At 35.0% G+C, this 20,596-nt stretch overlaps 1 protein-coding gene across 6 annotated transcripts; it reads right to left on the bottom strand.

Moving 5' to 3' along the window:
* Window positions 1-356: 356 nt before the first annotated feature.
* On the bottom strand, window positions 357-18,413 carry strada (STE20 related adaptor alpha). 6 transcript variants are annotated; one of them, XM_087242254.1, is made up of 14 exons: window positions 18,288-18,400; window positions 17,858-17,932; window positions 15,929-15,986; window positions 11,532-11,560; window positions 6,849-6,951; window positions 6,646-6,767; window positions 5,682-5,790; window positions 5,457-5,580; window positions 3,530-3,701; window positions 3,087-3,191; window positions 2,749-3,002; window positions 2,503-2,545; window positions 1,171-1,373; window positions 357-1,074 (listed from the first exon to the last, which is right to left on the bottom strand). In XM_087242254.1, the coding sequence occupies exons 2-13, from the start codon at window positions 17,909-17,911 to the stop codon at window positions 1,218-1,220; spliced, it is 1,329 nt and encodes a 442-aa protein (XP_087098380.1). In that variant the 5' UTR covers window positions 17,912-17,932; window positions 18,288-18,400; the 3' UTR covers window positions 357-1,074; window positions 1,171-1,217.
* Between the last annotated feature and the right edge of the window lie 2,183 nt (window positions 18,414-20,596).

Here is a 20,596-nt window from a genome sequence, read left to right as displayed (position 1 = left end):
GATAAATTATTTCCCAATACAGCTATTCCAGCCATCTGATGAAATTGTATTAATATTGCAAAATATATCAAAGGAAATCACAAACAAAAAACAAATAACATCAGTTTTTTCCAGTATCCTACAGTAATCATAAGCTTGGCAAGCAATTTTGGAGAATTTGATGTTTCCCCATTCAGACAGAATGCCTGAGCATACTACATGAGAGGCATTTCAAAGATGGTCGCCGAGTGAAATGACTTGCCTTAAAGGGACTTTGACCGTATGTAAAGAAATCACTATTGCAGAAGCTGTTCTTGACAATAAGTTATGTAACAAGCAACACTGGTACAAACATACCATTAAAAGCCAACAAGGGGTGACATTTGTGCGGATGCAACATTTATTCCATTTGACCAGGAGGTAAATATACTGAAAATACACAGACAGTCCATTGAAGTACTTCTTTCTGTAACACATGCCAAAGACACATTAATCTCAGCAAACAATACAACAGAAGTACTATTTTAAACCAATAATTGTCCAAGAAAGCAGGCCAAAATTTAAATGTTCTCTTCCAGCATATTTCCTTTCATGCAAGGGGGATGAAAAAACTCTCCCACAATCCGTCCATTAACTGGACGCTGCTGTGTTTATGTTGACTCTTACTAAGAGCTCTTTACGCTTAGTTGGACAGGTCTACATGGAGACATGAGAACTGAACTGTAAAACGGTTGCTGTGACCTGGCAGACATTCATAGAGTGTCATTAGTTGAGTTGAAATGGACAGAACACATGTCGGTAGCCTCAAACGATCGCCATTCATCACATGGCCAGTCTGTAAGAGTAACCGAAATGTTTGAGGGGTGTGCGGTGCATTGCCTCGGGCTTCAGTTCATGCTTCTCGGTGCATTAGCAAGGCTGTGGTGGCTGCTGGCTTTTCATTTCTCCTTTTATGTTTTCCTTGTACTTTTAGTGACGTACACAAATCACAAAGGACAATAAGAAAGCATTCTGGAGTGTCTTATAAGCTTCTTTGAAGCTCTTTGCAATGTCAATATCACACTCATACATAATACAGGCCTTCCCTTTTTCTTCCTTTTAAATGAAAAAAAGCAAACAAAAACATTTCCCCCATTTGTCATTAAGAGTCTTACACAACTTAAAAACAAAACAAACCAAAAAAAATATCACCTTTTCCCTCCAATCCATCGACCTCCTCATGCCTCATCCACCCAGTGTCAAAAGTCCCAGTCGTCCACATCCAGCTGGCTGAGATCAGATTCCAGACTGGCTAATCCGGTGGGTGAATCCTGATGCTGCATGCTGTCGAGGCTGCTGATTGGAGAAACTGGACGTAGGAGCTCAGGAAGAGCTTCAGATGGTCTCCGCTTGATCTGAAATGGCACATAGAGCGTAATTTAACATCGATGTCACATTTACTTAGATGTGATCTAAACAATTCAATTCAGCTTTACATTAACTAAAAAGTGAAAAAAGATAGTAGTAAAATTTGTCCATTATGAACGAAACTCTCAGCTCTGGAAAAGATAATAAACCATAGTAAAGAAAGGGTAGTGCCATATTTAATATTTAACCGGATAAAAAATGAGGCAGAAGAGTGTTTAATAGATTGTGTCCTCGTTTAAAGACACAGTTGACTCCAAATTGGGTTTCTTTCATCTGTTGAACACAAACAAAAACATTTTGAAAAATGTTGGAAACTGGTAACCACTGACTTCCATAGCCTGCTTTTTTCCTACTATGGTAGTAAATAGTTTTCAGCATTCTTTAAAATATGTTGTCTTTTTTGTGAAAAAAAAATTAAAATCTCGAGGACCGTAGTTAGGAACCACTTATCTGGAAACTACATCCGACAAATGCCTTTGCAAAGACAGTAAATCTCTCCACTCTGTAAATGTTCATCATAATTTCATTTCAGTTAAATAAAATGTTTAAGTTCAATTTAACTATAAACTCTGCAAAGACCAATCGTGTCACAGAAGAGAGTAAGTCAGGGTATATACAGGAATCCGAGAAATTCAATACCTTTTAAGACCTTTTTAGGAGCTCATCAGGTTTCAACTAGTAACACTGCCGACATTTTAGCTTGCAGTAGATTTACTAGATAAATACTGATAGCAAGAAACGACTTCTAAACTAAAAACTGTTTTTATATACTGAATAAAATGTTAATCCATCAGGTGGCACCTAAAACAGCTGGAATAACAGTGTTCCCTTGTTACTGCAGAAAACAAAGCAGCATGATGACAAATCTAGCAGGCTTAGTTTGATTTCATAAACTACACAGCATCCCAATATTCAAAGATAAAATTCAGCCAAACTTTAGCAAACTGATACAAAATTAAATACCTTGTAAAATAGCATTTAATTATTTTTAATATTTTAAGGGCCTTAAATATCTTTAAATTGATTTATCAATTTTTTATACTTTTTAAGACCCTGTGGCCACCCTCTAAATGTGCAAATATGTCTCATATTTGCTAGGAAGAGTGTAAAACTTACCTGTTTAAAGAAGGAATGGCCTATCAGAGAGCTGGCAGAGGGTCTGTGGTAAGACATAACATGAATTTTAATTCACTCATTTTCTTGGAACACTTTTATGATGATATTTTTTACTCTAAATTATTACAATACTCTTTTTCATGTTCCACAGTTCAAATACTATATATATATACTAATTTTAATCATACATTTATAATTCTGAAATATTCCTTTAAAAATAAACAAACATAAAACAGCATGACTGACCTTTTCTCAGGATCTCTCTGTAGACACAGTTCCACAAAGGCATGAAAGTGAGAACTGAATGTACGGCTGTACGGGTTTCCCCCAGAGGAGGACGAGGGCTCCCCGTTTGTGTGTCGAGCTCCACCAGCGCCGGGGCCCTCGCAGATCCCAGAGTCAGCCCCTGAGCGAGACGGCTTCATGCTCAGCTCTTCAGGCGGGATGGTGGTGGTGTCCAGCAGGCAAGGAACTGTACCGTTCAGCTTCTCTAACAACATCTGACAAAGACAGTTTATGAAGTTTCATGTAGTATATAAAAACAGAAGAAAAAAGAAGAAATAAACAGCAAGTGTTTGCCTTACCTGTGTAGCAGGCATGTCTTTAAAGGGCACATGTCCATTAGCTAACTCACATGCAGTGATACCCAAACTGTAAATGTCTGAGCGGAAGTCATATCCCTGAAGATTCTGTCATACGCAAAAAATGAGCACAGTTACCATTATTAGACATTAATTTCTTCTGTATGGTTTGAATGGTATAAACTACTGTTTTATTTATTCATTTATTTAGTCTGCGTTTGCATGAACAATACAATTAACATACAGAAATATTGGGAAATGTATTGTATATAAATTTGATGTATAATATTGTGTTGTGTAAATTATAGATTTCATCAGTCACAAAATCATTTTCACACAGAAACATTTATCGTTATCAGTTTTGAAAACGGCTGTGCTGATTATATATTTTTTGAAGACCATGATTTCATTTTTTTCTTGCAACTATCATGCAAATATCAACTCACCTGCTGCAGAACCTCAGGGCTGAGCCACGGCAGAACTTTAACACTGTACTGAGGGAAATCATGCACAACACGAGCTCTCTGACCATGACGAATCAAGCTGAAGATACTCCTAAGACCAGACAGAAACATCTGTCCATCTGCTGAAATCAGGATGTGGCTTGCCTTCACACTGCTATAGACACAAAGAAAGAAAACATTTTTATTTTTATATTTAAATTAGGGCTGTCAAATGATAAAAAAAAAAGAATGAATTAATGACACTTTTTTTTGTAATTAATCATGATTAATTACGAAATGCCATATTTATTACGGAAATAAAAACATTCAATACCAATACCAAACAAAAATGATTTCCATGTTGGATTCTAAGTGGACTACAAACACACAGACAATGCGTGCAGTGCAGCGCAATGGATCCCTTAAGATTCATCAACACGCCTGATCGCGTTCATCAAATTTGCTTAAACTAAGCGTTCTAAAGTATGGCTCTATTTTACAAGCAAGGATTCTGACACACCAACGTAAAGCAGACACTTTACAAAAGTTGTGTGTAGGGGGAAACACATCAAACTTATGAAATGTGAGGGCTCATGGAAGCAGCTTGAAGGCAGAGTACAGGGCTATCTTTGACAGCTTGCGACTTTATCCGCCACTTTCACTGAGTACATTTACATGGACACCAATACTCTGCTTTTATGATTAAGATAATACTTATTAAGAGTCTACCATGCAAGCAGCGATTTTTGATTACCTTGAAGGATCACGCAAGTCGCGAAATGCGGAGGTTTTTCTTTCCATTCTCCATAAGGTATCAAATTACATTAAAACATCCTGAATGAAAATATGCTGAATCAGAGTAAACTGCTGAACTGCAGTTAAAGTTTAAAGATTAAAAATGAAACACCCGAAATTGCATGAAACTCTGGAGGAAACGCAGGATAAACTGGTGATGTGACATTAATTATTTTAACTGAAACTTTCCTTCTTAGAGCGCAGGGCCGGAGCAAGCTGAACTGGCGATCTAGGCAAACGGCAATCACGTCACCCTCAACCCGAAAGTGAAACAGAAAGTGACCGGTTCGGGGATGAACATAAGGACAGTAAGGAAGAGGGTTGGTATAGTGATAAAGTAAGAACCGGGGGGTTCGCTAACTTTTCTGCTGCCCAAGGCCTCTATGCATGCACCGTCTCTGAACACACGTCATCCACAACAGAAAATATAAAAAAAAGAAAAACTGCAACTGCGTTATTTGCGTTATTTTTTTAACGCGTTAAATATTTCAAATTAAGCATGTGCTTTACCGCACTAATTTTGATAGCCCTAATTTAAATAATATTTGATTTGATTTATTTATGTCGAACAAAATATCATACACTTAAAACATTCCTTCAAACAAAATACATTTCATCACAATCAACAAAAAATATTTTACTTAATTTTACTTCCATATACACTTAAAATAGCTAATAAATTTAGCCGATTGAATAAAATTTTTTAATTTTATTTTTTTCCCCGTTGAAAACATAATTTGTCTATCACTTCAATTTATTTCTTCGTTTTACATGAAACTTACTTCATCCTTTTTACAGCTTTTACCATTCAATTTACCATTTCCTTATATACATTATACCAGGGGTGTCTAAACTCTGTCCTGGAGTGCCGGTGCCCTGTATATTTTAGTTGTAACCCCAATTAAACACACCTGAACCAGCTAAACAAGCTCTTTCTAGGTACACTAGAAACTTCCAGGCAGGTGTGTTGGAGGAAGTTGGAGCTAAACTATGCAGAACACCGGCCCTCCAGGACAGAGTTTGGACACTTCTGCATTATACCTTGTATATAAAGACACAAGACTGACAGTTTGGTGGGTTGATTAACATCTTAACTAATTTGACTAATGATAACAACTTCTTAATTGTTCCTCACCGGTGAACGTAGCCCATCTGATGAATGTACTCCAGAGCTCTCAGCACACCCAGCAGAATGTATGCAATCGTCTGCTCATTTAAGCCATCAGTAAAGTGTGTAATGATCAAATCTCGTGCTGATCCTGGAGGAGAAAACAAACGCAAAGGGAACCGTGAGGACAAAAATGTGGTTTATGAGCTCTTTGGATTTCTAGTCTAGCTGATGTAAAGTGTCTGAGCTCACCATAGGCCATGAAGGGTGTGATGACCCACAGTTCATTCTCAGCAATGAAGACACTCTTGTACGGGAGGATACAGGGGTGGTGGAACAGCTTAGACACACGGAGCTCTCCCTTTGGAATAAACAAAGGTAAATGTAATGGGAATGCAGGATTGAACTGTTTTTACATTGTCGTTATGGGGTATTGTGTGCAGAATTTTGAGGGAGAAAAAAAATGTAATCCATTTTGGAATAAGGCTGTAACATAAACAAAATGTGGAAAAATTAAGCGTGTTGAAAACTTTCCGGATGCACTGTAAATTTATCTGTACAGCACATTTTATACATAAATTGCAACTCAAAGTGCTTCACGAGCATAAAACCAATATTAGAAACAACATGAACACAAGGTAATCAAAGCTTTGAATGAGTCAAAAAGTATAAGTAAATACAGAATCCAGCACAAGAAGAACTGCACATTTGAATAGACAAATCAGAAATGAAAAAAGGTGTCAAGTTATGCAATGCTTATACAAAAAAATATTGCTTTATAAAAGTGATATAAAAAAGAAATCTTATATCCTTTTAATGAATGTAACTCTATTAAAACAAGTTCAATAAACTCTATTTCAAGTTTCTTCAATTTCATTAATTCTCTGGTTGCTGCATTTTGTATCAATTCCAGCTTAACTATTATAATATTAAGAAACATTCTAACAGTTTATTATAGTATATAAACACACAACAATAACTGTTATGTGTTTCCAAAGAGTTTCTATTGAACATGTTTTGATGAGTGCTAGAAACTGGTTTACTCAGATCCATATTGAAAAAAAATTAAATACTATTTAAATTTGTTTTAACATTCTTCAAAATATCTTCTTTTGTGTTCAACAGAAAAAAACAGGTTTGAAACAAGTGGAGTGTAAGTAAATAATACTAATAATATGAAGTAATAAATAAGACTCAAAATATCACCTCTACTCACCTGTAAGTAACTGACCATGTCATTGGCACATGAATCGAGGTCAATGCGCCGGATGGCTACATACTCTCCTGTGGGTTTGTACACGGCAAGATTGACTGTCATCAAGGACTCCAGACCTCTACCTACACAAGCAGAGACAAACACACCCATTCAATACCAGCTGTAGGAATCAGAGCAGATTAGTTGTGCAGCCTGAACCTCACCTATGACATTGCGCAGCTCATAGGCACTGCTGTCTGGAAGAAAGCTTCCCATGGTGTCCCTGTGAGGGAGGGGGTTCAGAGACTCCCGACTGTCCTCATGGGCCTGAGCCAATGAAAAAAAGAGAGTCATCGGTCAAATACAGCAAGAGCCCCACAAATGCCTGAATAAAACACCTGCGAGCTGACCTCGGCTGTGTCTCTATCCACTTCCTGATGTAAAACTTGGGCATTAGAATGGACATTAATTCAATATATGTTGAAACAGTGTAAGTGGCGAGTGGATTGAGACACAGCATACTGGAATTATGCTGTGATTTTACCAGAGGTGCAATTGTGAAAATGGTTTGTGGATATTCATAATCATACAGTGACACAACAAAGTATTATTTCAATGGACAATGCAAATGTATGAATGTCATTACCTAAGACAATTTAAATACCAAATCAACTCACTAAATCGAAGAAGCATTTCATGAAAACAAGCTTTTTCAAAATACCAAATAATACAATGCAGAGAGTTGGAAAGAATTGCATCTAACAAAGTTTTATTAGTTTTGTAAACATGCAATGTTTTTAAAATTTATAATAAACAAACTTAGTACATCTAAATAAAATAAATCTAGTTTACTGTGAGTCTAGTACAATCACAGTGTTCGTGGAGTAATTGCTACCTTCTAATGCTTAAAGTGAGAAAAGCTATGTACACACAGAAACTCTAGAGTGACAACTAGCAAAAAAATGTTTGGTTTAACTTGGAAAAATAATTGTGACAGAACCTAATTTTCTCTTTGTTAATACAACATGTTTTAAAAGGGTTAGTTCACCTAAAAATAAATTAATATTTGTTTACAATATTTACAGATTTTTTACTCACCCTCATGTCATTCCATCTTTACTGATCTTCCACAAATTCACAAACACTTTCACTAATGCACAACTTAAGATATTTTTGAAGAAATCTGAGGTCTCTCATTCTCCATACACAAGAGATGTATAAAATCCAGAAAAAGAACTTTAAACAGTGAAAACATTCATCGCGACATCAGTTTTTAACTTTAATTATACAAGGTTTAACCTGCCTAGTAAACCTAATTAATCTAGTGAACCCTTTAAATGTCACTTTAAGCTGTATAGAGGTATCTTGAAAGATATCTAGTCAAATATTATTTACTGTCATCATGGCAAAGAGAAAATAAATCAATTATTAGAAATGAGTTAATAAAGCTAATTTGTATGTTTAGACACATTTACAGTTTTTTTGGCACACAAATTTGTTCCTGCAGCTTCGTATGATTTTATTTGAACAATTAAAGTCGTGTAATTTTTGACACTGACTACATTTACATGGACATTAGTAAAATTATTTGCCGTAATCTAAATAAGACAATAATATGATTAAGGTGTTTACATGAGTTGCTTTTTTAATGTGCCTTTCATGATCCTGTTTTACATGTTACCACACATAATTCAATTAACATCATTGCATCACCACGCTATCCACATTCCTCCAGAGTTTTATGTAATTTTGGGTGTTTCAATTGAAATTTTTCAACTTTAACTGCAGTTTGGCACTTTCACTTTCATTCAGGAACATTTCATGCATGCTGCCATAACAAACAAGATATTGGATGCGAATATGAACTGCTGGAAGAGTGTTGTTTTAATGGAATTTGATACCGCACGCCGTAGGCGAGAAAAAAAGTTTGCATTTTGCGGTTTATGTGTCTGTGGTACTTCACTGACTCGGTAGGTGCAGAGAATAGTGTCAAACAGCCGTGTGCATGTGTGTGTAGACTATGCTGTCGTAAAATGCAGCGAAAATCATGTCTGCACTGCACTGCACTTCAATAATGTGACTATACTCCACATGACTTAATTCTATTTCTGTTTACTTTGGTTATGACTTTAGTCAGAATAAGGTAATTAAAAATCACTGTTTACACTGTTTAATCATATAAAAATGTGATTATTGGTGTCCATGTAAATGTACTCATTGTTTCTGCTTCCTTTTTTGGACTTTGAACCTCTCTTGATGGTTGTGGTCTATAAAAGATGAAGGAACTCTCAGAGTTAATCTAAAATATCTTAATTTGTGTTCTGCAGATGAACAAATGTCTCAGGAGTTTGGAACAGCATGAGCATAAGTAAGAGAAGAAAACTGTATCTATATAATTTTAAACCTATGATTAAAATAATGCAGATATTTTGGTTTTGCCATCACAGGAATAACATTTTAAACTGTAATCAAACATATTCATCAAATATATTCAGCCTAGGTGACCTTTAAATAAGCTCTAGGTAAAGGTTTGGCTTTCATTTTGACATTTTGCTTACTTTAATACAACACTGTTTCATTTGTGACTTAACTGTAAATACTTTTTTGACTCACTGTACATTCACACATTCTGCAAGTGTTCTGTAATACTGAAGCACCTGATTTCTTTTAGAATATATTCCATCATTAACCTTTTGTGTTTCTGAGAAAATCAGAGATTTCAGTGCATCACTATGCAAGCAGTGGGTTTGGGTAGCAACATTTTAAGTGCACGTTAGCTTTCTGTCAAATGCATCATAGTATTTTGGCATTTCAACCAAACATACCATGACCACCAATGGGAGTTTCAGTGAATTAGGAAACGTTTCAAGATCACACACCCATTCAATCAGACACTGAAGCCACTGTTAAGATAACAGCACAAACCAACCTGGTTTTGAAGAGGGGAAGGGTTTTATTGCGCATACACTGAAAAATCCCAGCCATTGCAAAGCTCTTTATAGAATCAAATCCATCAAGTTCTGAGAGACCACAAAAAACGGCTTATTAAACATTCAGCCTAACTGTTCTGTGACCCAAACTGCAGTATGAACGGCTTCACAAAAGCATTTCAGAAGCTTCATTTGCTTATAGAATTGCATGATCCCATCAATGCCCGTTTTTAACTCTTAAGAGTTTCCCTCAGTTTTGCCATGGAACTCAGAGACAGGAATAGTAACATGAGAGAGAATCTGTTAATGGAGATCATGCAGGTCTACGGCAACTCAAAAAATGAATGAATTTTATGCCCTTTGTAGCGTTAGCAGGACGACTTCAGTGAACAGTGAAGCAAGCCCAGGATGACTCCATGTTTTGCATGAACACAATCAGAATCATCTTACTCCGCATGCTTAGGTGACCATTGACATCATCTCCTTTGTTCCTGGTGTTGGTTTGGTCTTTGAGACAACTCTTTTGAGTGAATTCCAAGCCTTAAATTCAAAGGTCTAGGTACAAAGAGTCAAAGCGGAATATTAAGCGATTCACTCTGCAGGCTATGTGTTAATCTATGATGTGAGAATGTAACAGTGCATAAATCACTCACTAATCTTGTATGCACTTAAAGGTCACGTGAAGTGCTTTGACGTGCATTTTTATTTGTTGTTTGATGTAATCTCAACTAAAACTTGCTCCCCCTTTTTTTAAAAAAGATTTCTTTTTGGCCTTTTTGCCTTTATTGAGAGGATAGGACAGTATTTTAGACAGGAAACAAAGTGGGAGAGAGAGAGAGGGGGAAGGGTCAGGAAATGTCCTCGAGCAGGGATTCAAACTCAGGACAACTTGAATTGCTACTGCACCATATGTCAGCGGGCTAACCACTAGGCTATTGCACTGACAAGCTCCTCCCCTTTTAATAAAATAGTCAATAGCATTTTGCTTTATCATCGCTCCGCCCATAATAGTGATTGAGCTCAAGCGCATCAAATGTGAAGCTCTCTTAGGGGGCTGGACATTTTAAATAGTAGAGAGTGTTTGATTGGTCACGATTTGATAAGAAACTGAAATATGAAGTGATGTGAAAATTTTTTCTATCCATTTAGGTGGAAATGACAAACAACAAGCCTTAAATGTTTATATCAGTTTTATATCTTCTAAACGTGAATTTTGTTACCGTTTTGGAGCACACTAGCTTAAAGATATCCTAAAAACTAATAATACTGATATTAAAATCTAAAAACTATTTTAATTTCATGGAGCCTTAAATTATATTCACTCATAGGTATATAGCTGATATCAAGATGTTTTCTTCAAGGAGAGAGTCTATCTATAGGCCATAGTGGCTAATCATCAAGTAAAGATGCCATTCATTAACATCACTCAAAGCTTTTGTTCTCCTTCCTTAAAGGGACAGCTCACCCAAAAGTGCAGCAGTTTTGCTGATATACTCATTTTGCTCTTTGCTTAAAGCTAAAAAAAGACAAAATGGCTTTTAAATGACATACTGTAAGTGAACTTTGTGATGTTGAATGCATTATTGAGAGTGCTGATTTTTGAGTGAAGTCCATTGCTCATTTGAACTGAACTGGTTCTTTAAAAAGTGTGCTGTTTAATTGTATTGCTTTTTATTTACAAAACTTGACTCAAACCCAAGCTTTCCTTCTCTTTGGTTCATCAAGCATTTCTTCTTTTTTCATAAGTCTGAGCGGGTGTAAAGGTATGAGTGCCAAAGCAGCACCATAAGTGCATGCATGCAAACATGGGAGCACAGGGGATGTATTCATCTCTGCACTCACACACATACATCATTAAACTTACATTTGCACACATTATACAATCTCACATGCTCTCACACACACACACACACACACACATACACACTATCGCACACCAACAGGCGAATGGATAAGCTGAAGATATTCCACACTTACTTTCCTTAGCGGGCTTGCCTGAGTTTGCTCTGGTGTAGAGAAACCATGTAAATGACGCAAAAGACACACATACAAACAAATAATCTAACTTTAAAGTGGTTCTCACAAATTTAGGAATAACCCCACTAGGACATCTGTAAATTTCAAAGAGCCTCTCTGAGCTTCTACAGCCTTCATGCAATTTAAGTACATATTTAAAAACAATCGATGCCCATTTAATAAAAAGATTAACATCATGCCAGAAAGATTCTACTATAATTGTAAGAAATGGTATCCATCCAAATGTCTTTATTTTAAAATATAATATGCAACATTGCATATGCAGTATTATTTATACCCTAGCACACTGCATATGCTAATTAAATATAATAGATCAAATAATTTATGCAAGCAGCAATTTTGCTTATATTACTTAAGAAATCAATAGGGTATATGCACAACTAGTGTTTCTTCTCATACCGAAAAACTTTTTTTTCAGTTTCAAACGGCTCCTTTTACAGCATCAATGTTGTGATGTACTTAAAATACAATTAGTTAAATAGACTTCAGCATTTATTTAGTTGTTCAAGCGTAAAACAAGATGACATGCACGCACCTGTCAGGATTAGCAGGGGAGTGCAGAAACGCCACTGACAATATTGGGAGTAAAATACATAAATGTTCATATTTTAAAGATATGGCAGGGAAAATGGAATTTAACGCAGAGCTGCTTGTACAATCTGAGTCCCACTTTCTATCGTATATAAATCAGGTAGTGAAGATTTTTAAAGAAATCAGATCTACCAGAACGCGGCAAATATGTAAATGTATAGAGTTCACAGGAAGTCCTTCTGCATATACCCTAATCAACAACATAAATGAACCATGACCAGTGGTGTAACGGATCACAAATCTCACGATTCGGATCCCATAATGGTTTTTAGGAGACAAAAATAAAGATAAATGTATAAAGCTAATAAAGCTGATAAAGCTAAATGTATAAATCTAACATTATAATTTGTACATCCCATATTTCTTATTAGTCTCATCTTCAATAAATGATTCAGTTATTCACTCATAAAACCTCATGTTTCATTGCTAGATGTGTCATTTATGAAGATACATTCAGTGGCATATTTTTGACGGCTGGATGTTGCCATTTACTGGTTAAATAATGTAATTGCTGCCAACAACATTCAATTTTGAGTGTTGTTAAATGCACATGACGGCGATTGTAATCTTTACCATAAACATCAGTGATTATATCTAAACTAACTGTTATCTCGGTATTTCTGTATTATATGACTCTTTGTAACTTCATAACCACCTCAAAAGTCTAAAGACTCAATCTCTTTCTTGATTTTCGCGTTTTTCAGATTTGAATGTAGCGAATCAAATAAACATATGCAGATCACGATCATTTATAATTTATGTTGCGTGGGTGTTGAGATCCCGATCTTTTAATGATTAATCGTGCAACTTACAGTGAATGAATAATGCAGGCTAAAGAAGCATGAAAGAAACCCATCGCAACTTCTTTCGTTTCGTCATCCTTACATTTCACAGGAAAGCCAAAATGCTTTCATACGTGTGATTTGGATGACGCAAGAGGTGAACTCTCTGTTATCGTTACAAATTTAGAATTACTCTACCAGTAAAAAAAATGTATCAATACACAGGTCACGTGTGTTCAGATTCTGAACCGCAGGTTGTGATCCGTGCGAATCACAGGTCAACCGTGATCCGTTACACCCCTAGCCACAACCATTAAAACAATGGAAAAAAAAAACGTTCATAACTAAACAATCTTTGTTATGCATTACCATATAACACATAACAGCCAAAAGCAAACAGAAATGTATGTCTTTACAGCGGACATGAAGAAGCAATTGTGAACCACAGCAAAATGAGTTAAAGCTGAAAAAAAAAAAATTGCAGAACTATGAAAAGATTCACTTCATGTTAGAATGGAAACCCAAAGGTACAGAATCCCAAATTTTAATCTCTTAACTAGTCTATAAGCAAATCTCCACAATCTACCAATGCATGTACTATTTCTGTAATATATAGAACTCATTTGGTATTAGACATCCTATAGTTCAGTCCATTTACTGTAAGGTTGCAGTGACTCAGCTGTCAGTTGCACCACAGAAGCGATCCATCAACACCTAGCAATTACACTACATTACAGCCAGCTCCACGGACAGACACATCACCACAGGAAGAAGATTAAAACGCTCACAGACACAAGGACACACGCAATCTGCTGTTACCACCATCATTAGTCACCATGATGCAAATGCTGCAGTTTATTACATAGCACTGTCCCACACACCACACTGTATTTACAACACATTTACAAAAAAACGTGATATTAAATTTACAAAACCTATAATAAAGTGCACACAAAACAAACAGCAAGCAGAATAGCTTCATAGCTGCTTTTGCAAAGGTACCAGTCGCTTGTGATCATGGTTAATCTCTGCATATGTAGAGCTTCTCTATTGCTGTGAGTCTGCATAGCTGACTATGAGGGGGATTGGAGTGCAAAACTGTGTATTACTCTGGGCCAATTGTTCGTTTTAAGGTTGCAGAGATATTTTGAAATATGACTATATTATTGGCTACGTTAACACAGCAGCAGAATCCGCTTGTTAAGTCGTGACGTATGGAATACTGTTTCCAGGTCCAAGACACTAGTCATTGCATCCCCTTTTATCTATATTACACATAAAAGTACATTAGATATAAAATCATAGTGTTCACAACAGTGTCTAGCCTTGCTGCATCATCGACATCAATATTTTAACAATTTATTAAAATTGATCAATTTCTGTCCATCAGATATTAGGCATGTATATACAGTTGAAGCCAGAATTATTAGCCCCTCTGAATTATTAGCCCCTGTTTATTTTTTTCTCCAATTTCTGTTTAACGGAGAGATTTTTTTTCAGCACATTTATTTTATCTTTGCCATGATGACAGTAAAAATGTTTGACTAGATATTTTTCAAGACACTTCTATACAGCTTAAAGTGACTTTTAAAGGCGTAACAAGGTTAATTAGGTTACCTAGGCAGGTTAGGGTATTAATTAGGCAAGTTATTTTATAACGATTGTTGTTCTGTAGACTATTGAAAAAATAAAGCTTAAAGAGGCTAATAAAAATGATTTTTTAAAAACTAAAAACTGCTTTTGTTCTAGCAAAACAAAAAAAATTGACTTACTCTGTTGAACATCATTTGGGAAATATTTAAAAAAGAAAAAAAAAATTCAAAGGGGGGCTAATAATTCTGACCTCAACTGTATATCTTCTCTTGCTTCAGGTCATCAGGGTGTGCATTTACTTCAGAAAATTTTGAGCCAATTTAAAATGTATTTTTTTTAGCATCGTATAATTACAGTTGAAAAACTGATGTTGCAGTGAATGCTTTGGGTTCTTTTTCTGGATTTTCTGAAAAATTCTGACTTTAACTGTATTTATTGTAAAAATCTATCTATTAAATTAATGTATTTAAAAAAAAACTTTGGCTAGAATTATGCATTATAGGCTTAAATGATAGAAATAACTAATGAACTAGTGTTGTGCCAAGAAATGCACCCCTGCTATAAATTGTACCTCCTCTAAATTGTGCACATTAACTTAAATTGATTTAAAAGTAATTAATAATAGAGTTATGACAACTAATGACATATATATATATATATATACATGATATATATATATAAATCTGTCAGCTTCAGACTGTTGACTCATGACTTTATTCTCATATAAATGGATTGGCGCAATTAAGAATTCACAATGGTATAATTATTGGGGTGGTTAAATTGATATTTTAATTACAAAACAAAAACCTTTATCCCATTTGAACACAATATATTTTATTTTGAAAAACTTTTCAAATATTTTGCAGCAGTACACATGTCAGGCTAAATAATTCAAATGAATCATTGACTTCTGCGGTCTTCATTGGCTTCAAAAACACAGATTTCATTACAACTTAAAACAGCATCTTTGGATTTCTTTTCTACTGGAGATAATGTTGTCCAAAAAAAATCTTACATTTACCCTAGAAACAGTATAATAGAACATTATGGTGGTTGTAAAACCCTGACTTTTACAAACTGCGGTAAATCTTGAAAATGGATATCATCCCATGCCTATTCCAGACTCGCACTCACATATGCAAATGATCTTGTCAGTCATAAATATATCTGTGAATGTAGCCTATGTAAATGCAGTTGTCAATCCCAAAGACTGACAGTGTAAACGTAGCCAATGCTTGAACCAAATGTTTGGATTTTGTAGGTCTCCCCTTCACACTCACCCTGGCTACAGTGAAGTAAGCACAGGCAGGTGGTTTGCTAAAAGAAGCACAAGAAGCACAGCAACATGAGATTCTGGACTGCTGAACTCACCTCCAAATAACTCCAGATCCCTCAGGCTTTCCACACTGAGTTTCTCTGACACCCAACGCTGAGAGAAAAAGAGAGAGAGAGAGAGATGGGGGTGAGTGAAAGTAAAACGTGGGTTCATTTGAAAGCCAAGCTATAAGCTGAATGGAACAAACAGGAAAACCTCATTGTGTCTGCTCATAGGGGAACCGCTGTATGAACTAGCAGAGATGTTTTCAGGGCTTTAGGGATGACAAGCTAACCTAGCCAGATATTTTGTACTGTAACCGTTTTATTAAATCATCAAAAGCTTTTCCACATCAGACGTTGATAGCATATGTTTAAGTTTGGCCACATTTTTAAGATGAAAAAAAAAATGCAGTTTTAGGCAGCACAGTGGTGCAGTGGGTAGCACTCTCGCCTCACAGCAAGAAGGTCGCTGGTTCGAGCCTCAGTTCGGTCAGTTGGCATTTCTGTGTGGAGTTTGAATGTTTTCCCCGTGTTCGTGTGGGTTTCCTTCGGGTGCTCTAGTTTCGCCCACAGTCTGAAGATTTGCGCTATAGGTGAACTGAGTAAGCTAAATTGTCCATAGTATATGTGAGTGAATGAGTGTATGAGTGTTTCCCAGTAATGTGTTACAGCTGGAAGGAAATCTGCAGCGTAAAAAACATGCTGCATAAGTTCATTCCGCTGTGGTGACCCCTGATTAATAAAGGGACTAAGCCTGAAAGAAAATGAATCAATGAATGAAAATGCAGTTTTACAGATGATTGAAATCTGGCCTTCAAACGACAGGTTACTATCAAAAATAACCCACAAATATTTGACTGAGGATGAACACTAAACTGAGAATCCATTAAGAGTTAGAAAGTGCTCAAGGTTTTTGCTTGTGAGGTTTTTGGGTCCAATAAGCAAAACCTCAGTTTTCTTTGAATTTAGTAATAACAAGGTTTTAGTAATCCAATTTTTAATATCAGCTATACAATCTGTTAATTTCGTAAATTCGTCCAGATTATCAGGTTGAGAGGAGATATAAAATGTTTTCTATCATCAGCATAACAGTGGAAACTAACTCCATGTTTTTTAATGATATCGCCTAGCGGTAGCATTTACAATGTGAAAAGTAAGGGACCAAGAACTGAGCCTTGTGGTACCCCACAGTGTACTTTTGATCGGTATGATGCCTCTTTATCAACTGATACAAATTGATAACGTTCGGATAGATAAGACCTGAACCAGGTCAACGCAGTTCCTGTAATACCAACATAATTTTCAAGCCTATTAAGGAGAATATTATGATCGACTGTATCAAATGCAGCACTGAGGTCCAATAACACAATAACACATCTCCACATTGGACGTCCAGCGCTCTTCAGCCTATGGTGCCTAAACATCAGCTCTGCACAGAAAGTTTGGCCAGAGGAGCAATGGTCGTGCCCAACTGAGCCTGGTCTCTCTCAAGATTTTTTTTTTTCTTTTCTTTCCCTTTCGTCAATTAGAAAAGTTTGTTGCTTGTCACTGGCTTGCTTGGTTTGGGACTTGTGGAGTTGCACATTGATGGATTTGCTTTTCAGTGTTTGGACTTTCAGCAGTGAAAATTGAACCACACTCAACTGAACTAAATTGAACTTCATCTCTAAAAAAATGGACTGACACTGTTTCAATTCACTATAGTCTTCTACAGTACAGATCTACAGTAAACTGTAAAAGCACTATAGAAATAAAGATAAATTTAATTAAATCACCATATAATTTTAAATAGAAGAGGATAAAATATATTAATCTGCTTATGTCACAGACATCAGTTGTATTTATCTTTGTACGCTAATTTGAAGACATCTTGAGTAAACAGCAACAAAATACACTCATATTAAACTTGAACAGGAAATGATGCAACCTGTTTTACCAAATACAAAAGTTTGTTATGCATTGAGCTTCATCAAGAGGACTTACCAAAAAAGACATGGATCCTGAGATGGTGATGATGACAGGTAATAACACTTTCATAAACCCACAAAGAGTAAAAATCTGCAAATAAATAACAGAGTGTATAAAATAATCATAATCTGATACTTCTGAAACATGTTAGAAGCTCTTGAATGACACGTTAGTTCAAAAGAATCAATTTAGATGTATTGCCTTGATTGATTACTGCATGTTTTGTAAATAAAACACAACAAGACTTTGCTCAGCATGGGTAATGTACATGCATTGATACTTTAAAAAGCCAGGTAATTCATTTAATAACATATGTGTCATGCCAGCTTTCAGGTCAGTCTCTGTGTTACTCAAGCAGCGACATGAATATCTCTCATTTATGAAATACACAGCTCGTATGTCCAACGTGCTTGTGTAAAAGCTGCAGTGTTGTCGTTCAACTCACCCTCCGCGAATAACTTGTGTAGCTTTTACTAATGTAAATCGTCAAATTTTCGACTATCAACAAAGCTGTGGATGTAACGTATTTCTTCTCCTCGCCGTGGGCTGGGTCGCGTTGAGGAACGGTCGGTGATTGGACAAGTGACGTTGACCAAAGGTTTCATACTAGTCTCCCTATTGGTCTAAATCTTATGCGCCAAAAAAAAAAATTCTTCATTCCGTGTTGCCAAATGTTTTCCTAAACCCCCCTTTACTGATTCAGTTTCTAAAAAAGTAATTGATCAAAAAGTACACTACCGTTCAATAGTTTGCTGTCAGTAAGATTTTTAAATGTTTTAAAATAAGCTTATGCTGCTCACCAAGGCTGCATTTATTTAATCAAAAATAACTAAACAAAAGAAGTTTAAAATTGAATTTAATAATTTATTCCCGAGAATTTAAAGATGAATTTTCAGCTTCATTATTCCAGTCTTCAGAGTCACATGATCCTTCAGAAATCACTCTAATTAATAATAATAATAATAATAATAATAATAATAATAATAATAATAATATATTATTATTATTATTATTATCATCATCATCATCATCATCATCATCATCGTCATTATTATTATTATTATTATTATTATTATTATTATTATTATATATTTTTCTAAAAAAAAAAAAAAACATGAAAAAAAAAACTGACCGCAAACTTTTAACCGTTAGTGTATGCTGTCTATAAAAGCTTTATTTTAATTTAAGAAATTTTAGGCTTGTGGGAAATACTTTGCTACTTTATTGCAACCTTTATAGTGCAGTTATTTAATCAGTTGGGTTTATTTTTTACGGATCTGAAAGACAGAATTAATTCATTTATTAATTGCTTTTATTAATTTAGTTATACTCTCTCCCTCTCCACGCACCTTTGGACTCTAACACACGTTTGCATCGGTCCCTTTGTATGACATTGGACTGTTACCTCATAAAATCTCTAAAATTTAACCAAGAATAGACTTGTGCTGAAAACGTTTTTGCCATTCAGTGAAGTTAACGTTACATAAAACAAATTAATGAATGACTATAAAAATGTATATGGTCAGTAGACTGTTGCACTTTTTATGCTTGTGTTTATATAGTCCTACTGTGTGTAACGTTTGTATTTTTACAGTATAAATAATGGGAGCCACGAGCCACTTGTATTATTGTTTTTGGGGATGTAGGCTGAAATGTTTCCATCACTTTACCATATTTATCATATTTACAAGCTTTTTGCACTATTTACTGTTTTGCATCTACACAACTCTTGTTTGTGTAGATTGTTGTCACTCCTTGCCATATGCCCTTAAGTGTAATTGTATTGTTTATCATTTTTATTTATGTTTTTTAGATTATATTATATATGTAAATGAATTTGTTGCAATTTCTTTTTTAAAACTCTACTTTTCTATTAATATAGGGACATATAGGGTCTGAGAGTAACACAATTTCAAGTCTCTGTGTGCCCTGTACATGTGGTTAAATTGACAAAAAAGCTGACTTTGACTTTGATATTTACATAAAAAAAATCTGTGATTCATTTATAAATGCACAAGTGGTGATTAAACGGAAAACAGTATAACGTAGTATTCTTGGCAATAATAATTTCATCATTGATTCAACCAAAAAGTGCAGTATTTGTTAAAAATGCTATAATTTGTAAGGTGTAACTATCACTCAGGGTAAATTATTATTATTATTATTATTATTATTTATTTTTTTGCTGAAACCAGGAAGAAACATTACAGTACATACAACATAAATTCAAGTATCAATCAACAATGACATTGACAAAAATGTACAGTACAGAATGAATCAACGAAAAAATAACATCATGAGAAATAAAGAGAAGAGAGAAGGGAAGATATATATATTTTTTTTTTGAAAATACAAGGAATAATTTAACATTACTTATACGAAGATATTGAAAGGGGAGCATTGATTTTGACAGTTTTTAAAGCTTTCTGACTAGATGATCCTGAAATCAACATTATATAATCCTCTATATCTTTAATGAAAACCACAAAGGCAGGTTTACTATTTGAACACACAGAAAATGATTTTTATTTATATATACATATTTTTATTATTGCTTGAACTGACAATACAAGAACATCATAACAAAGTTCAAGGAATCACAGGCAGGTCTTTAAATGTTCAATAATGTACATAGTCATAAGAAGGAAAATGTAAAAATAACATACAAATGCAAATAATACCATTCGACAGAGGGGAAAAATAATAATATATATATAATAATAATAATAATAATAATAATAATAATAATAATAA

This window comes from Danio rerio, chromosome 3, assembly GCF_052040795.2.
Source record: "Danio rerio strain M-AB ecotype USA chromosome 3, GRCz13ab, whole genome shotgun sequence".
Lineage (NCBI taxonomy): Eukaryota > Metazoa > Chordata > Actinopteri > Cypriniformes > Danionidae > Danio > Danio rerio.
This window is presented reverse-complemented; position numbering and strand designations above follow the sequence as displayed.

What these genes read in the sequence shown, in the direction of transcription:
- strada (XM_087242253.1), bottom strand. Translation starts at nt 17,911, where the DNA reads ATGAAAGTGTTATTACCTGTCATCATCACCATCTCAGGATCCATGTCT. An exon ending in AGGCAAGCCCGCTAAGGAAA is followed by an intron (nt 6,952 to 11,531) that starts GTAAGTGTGGAA and finishes TCATTGGCTCAG; the next exon opens with GCCCATGAGGACAGTCGGGA. An exon ending in GCCATTCCTTCTTTAAACAG is followed by an intron (nt 1,374 to 2,502) that starts GTAAGTTTTACA and finishes GTGCCATTTCAG; the next exon opens with ATCAAGCGGAGACCATCTGA.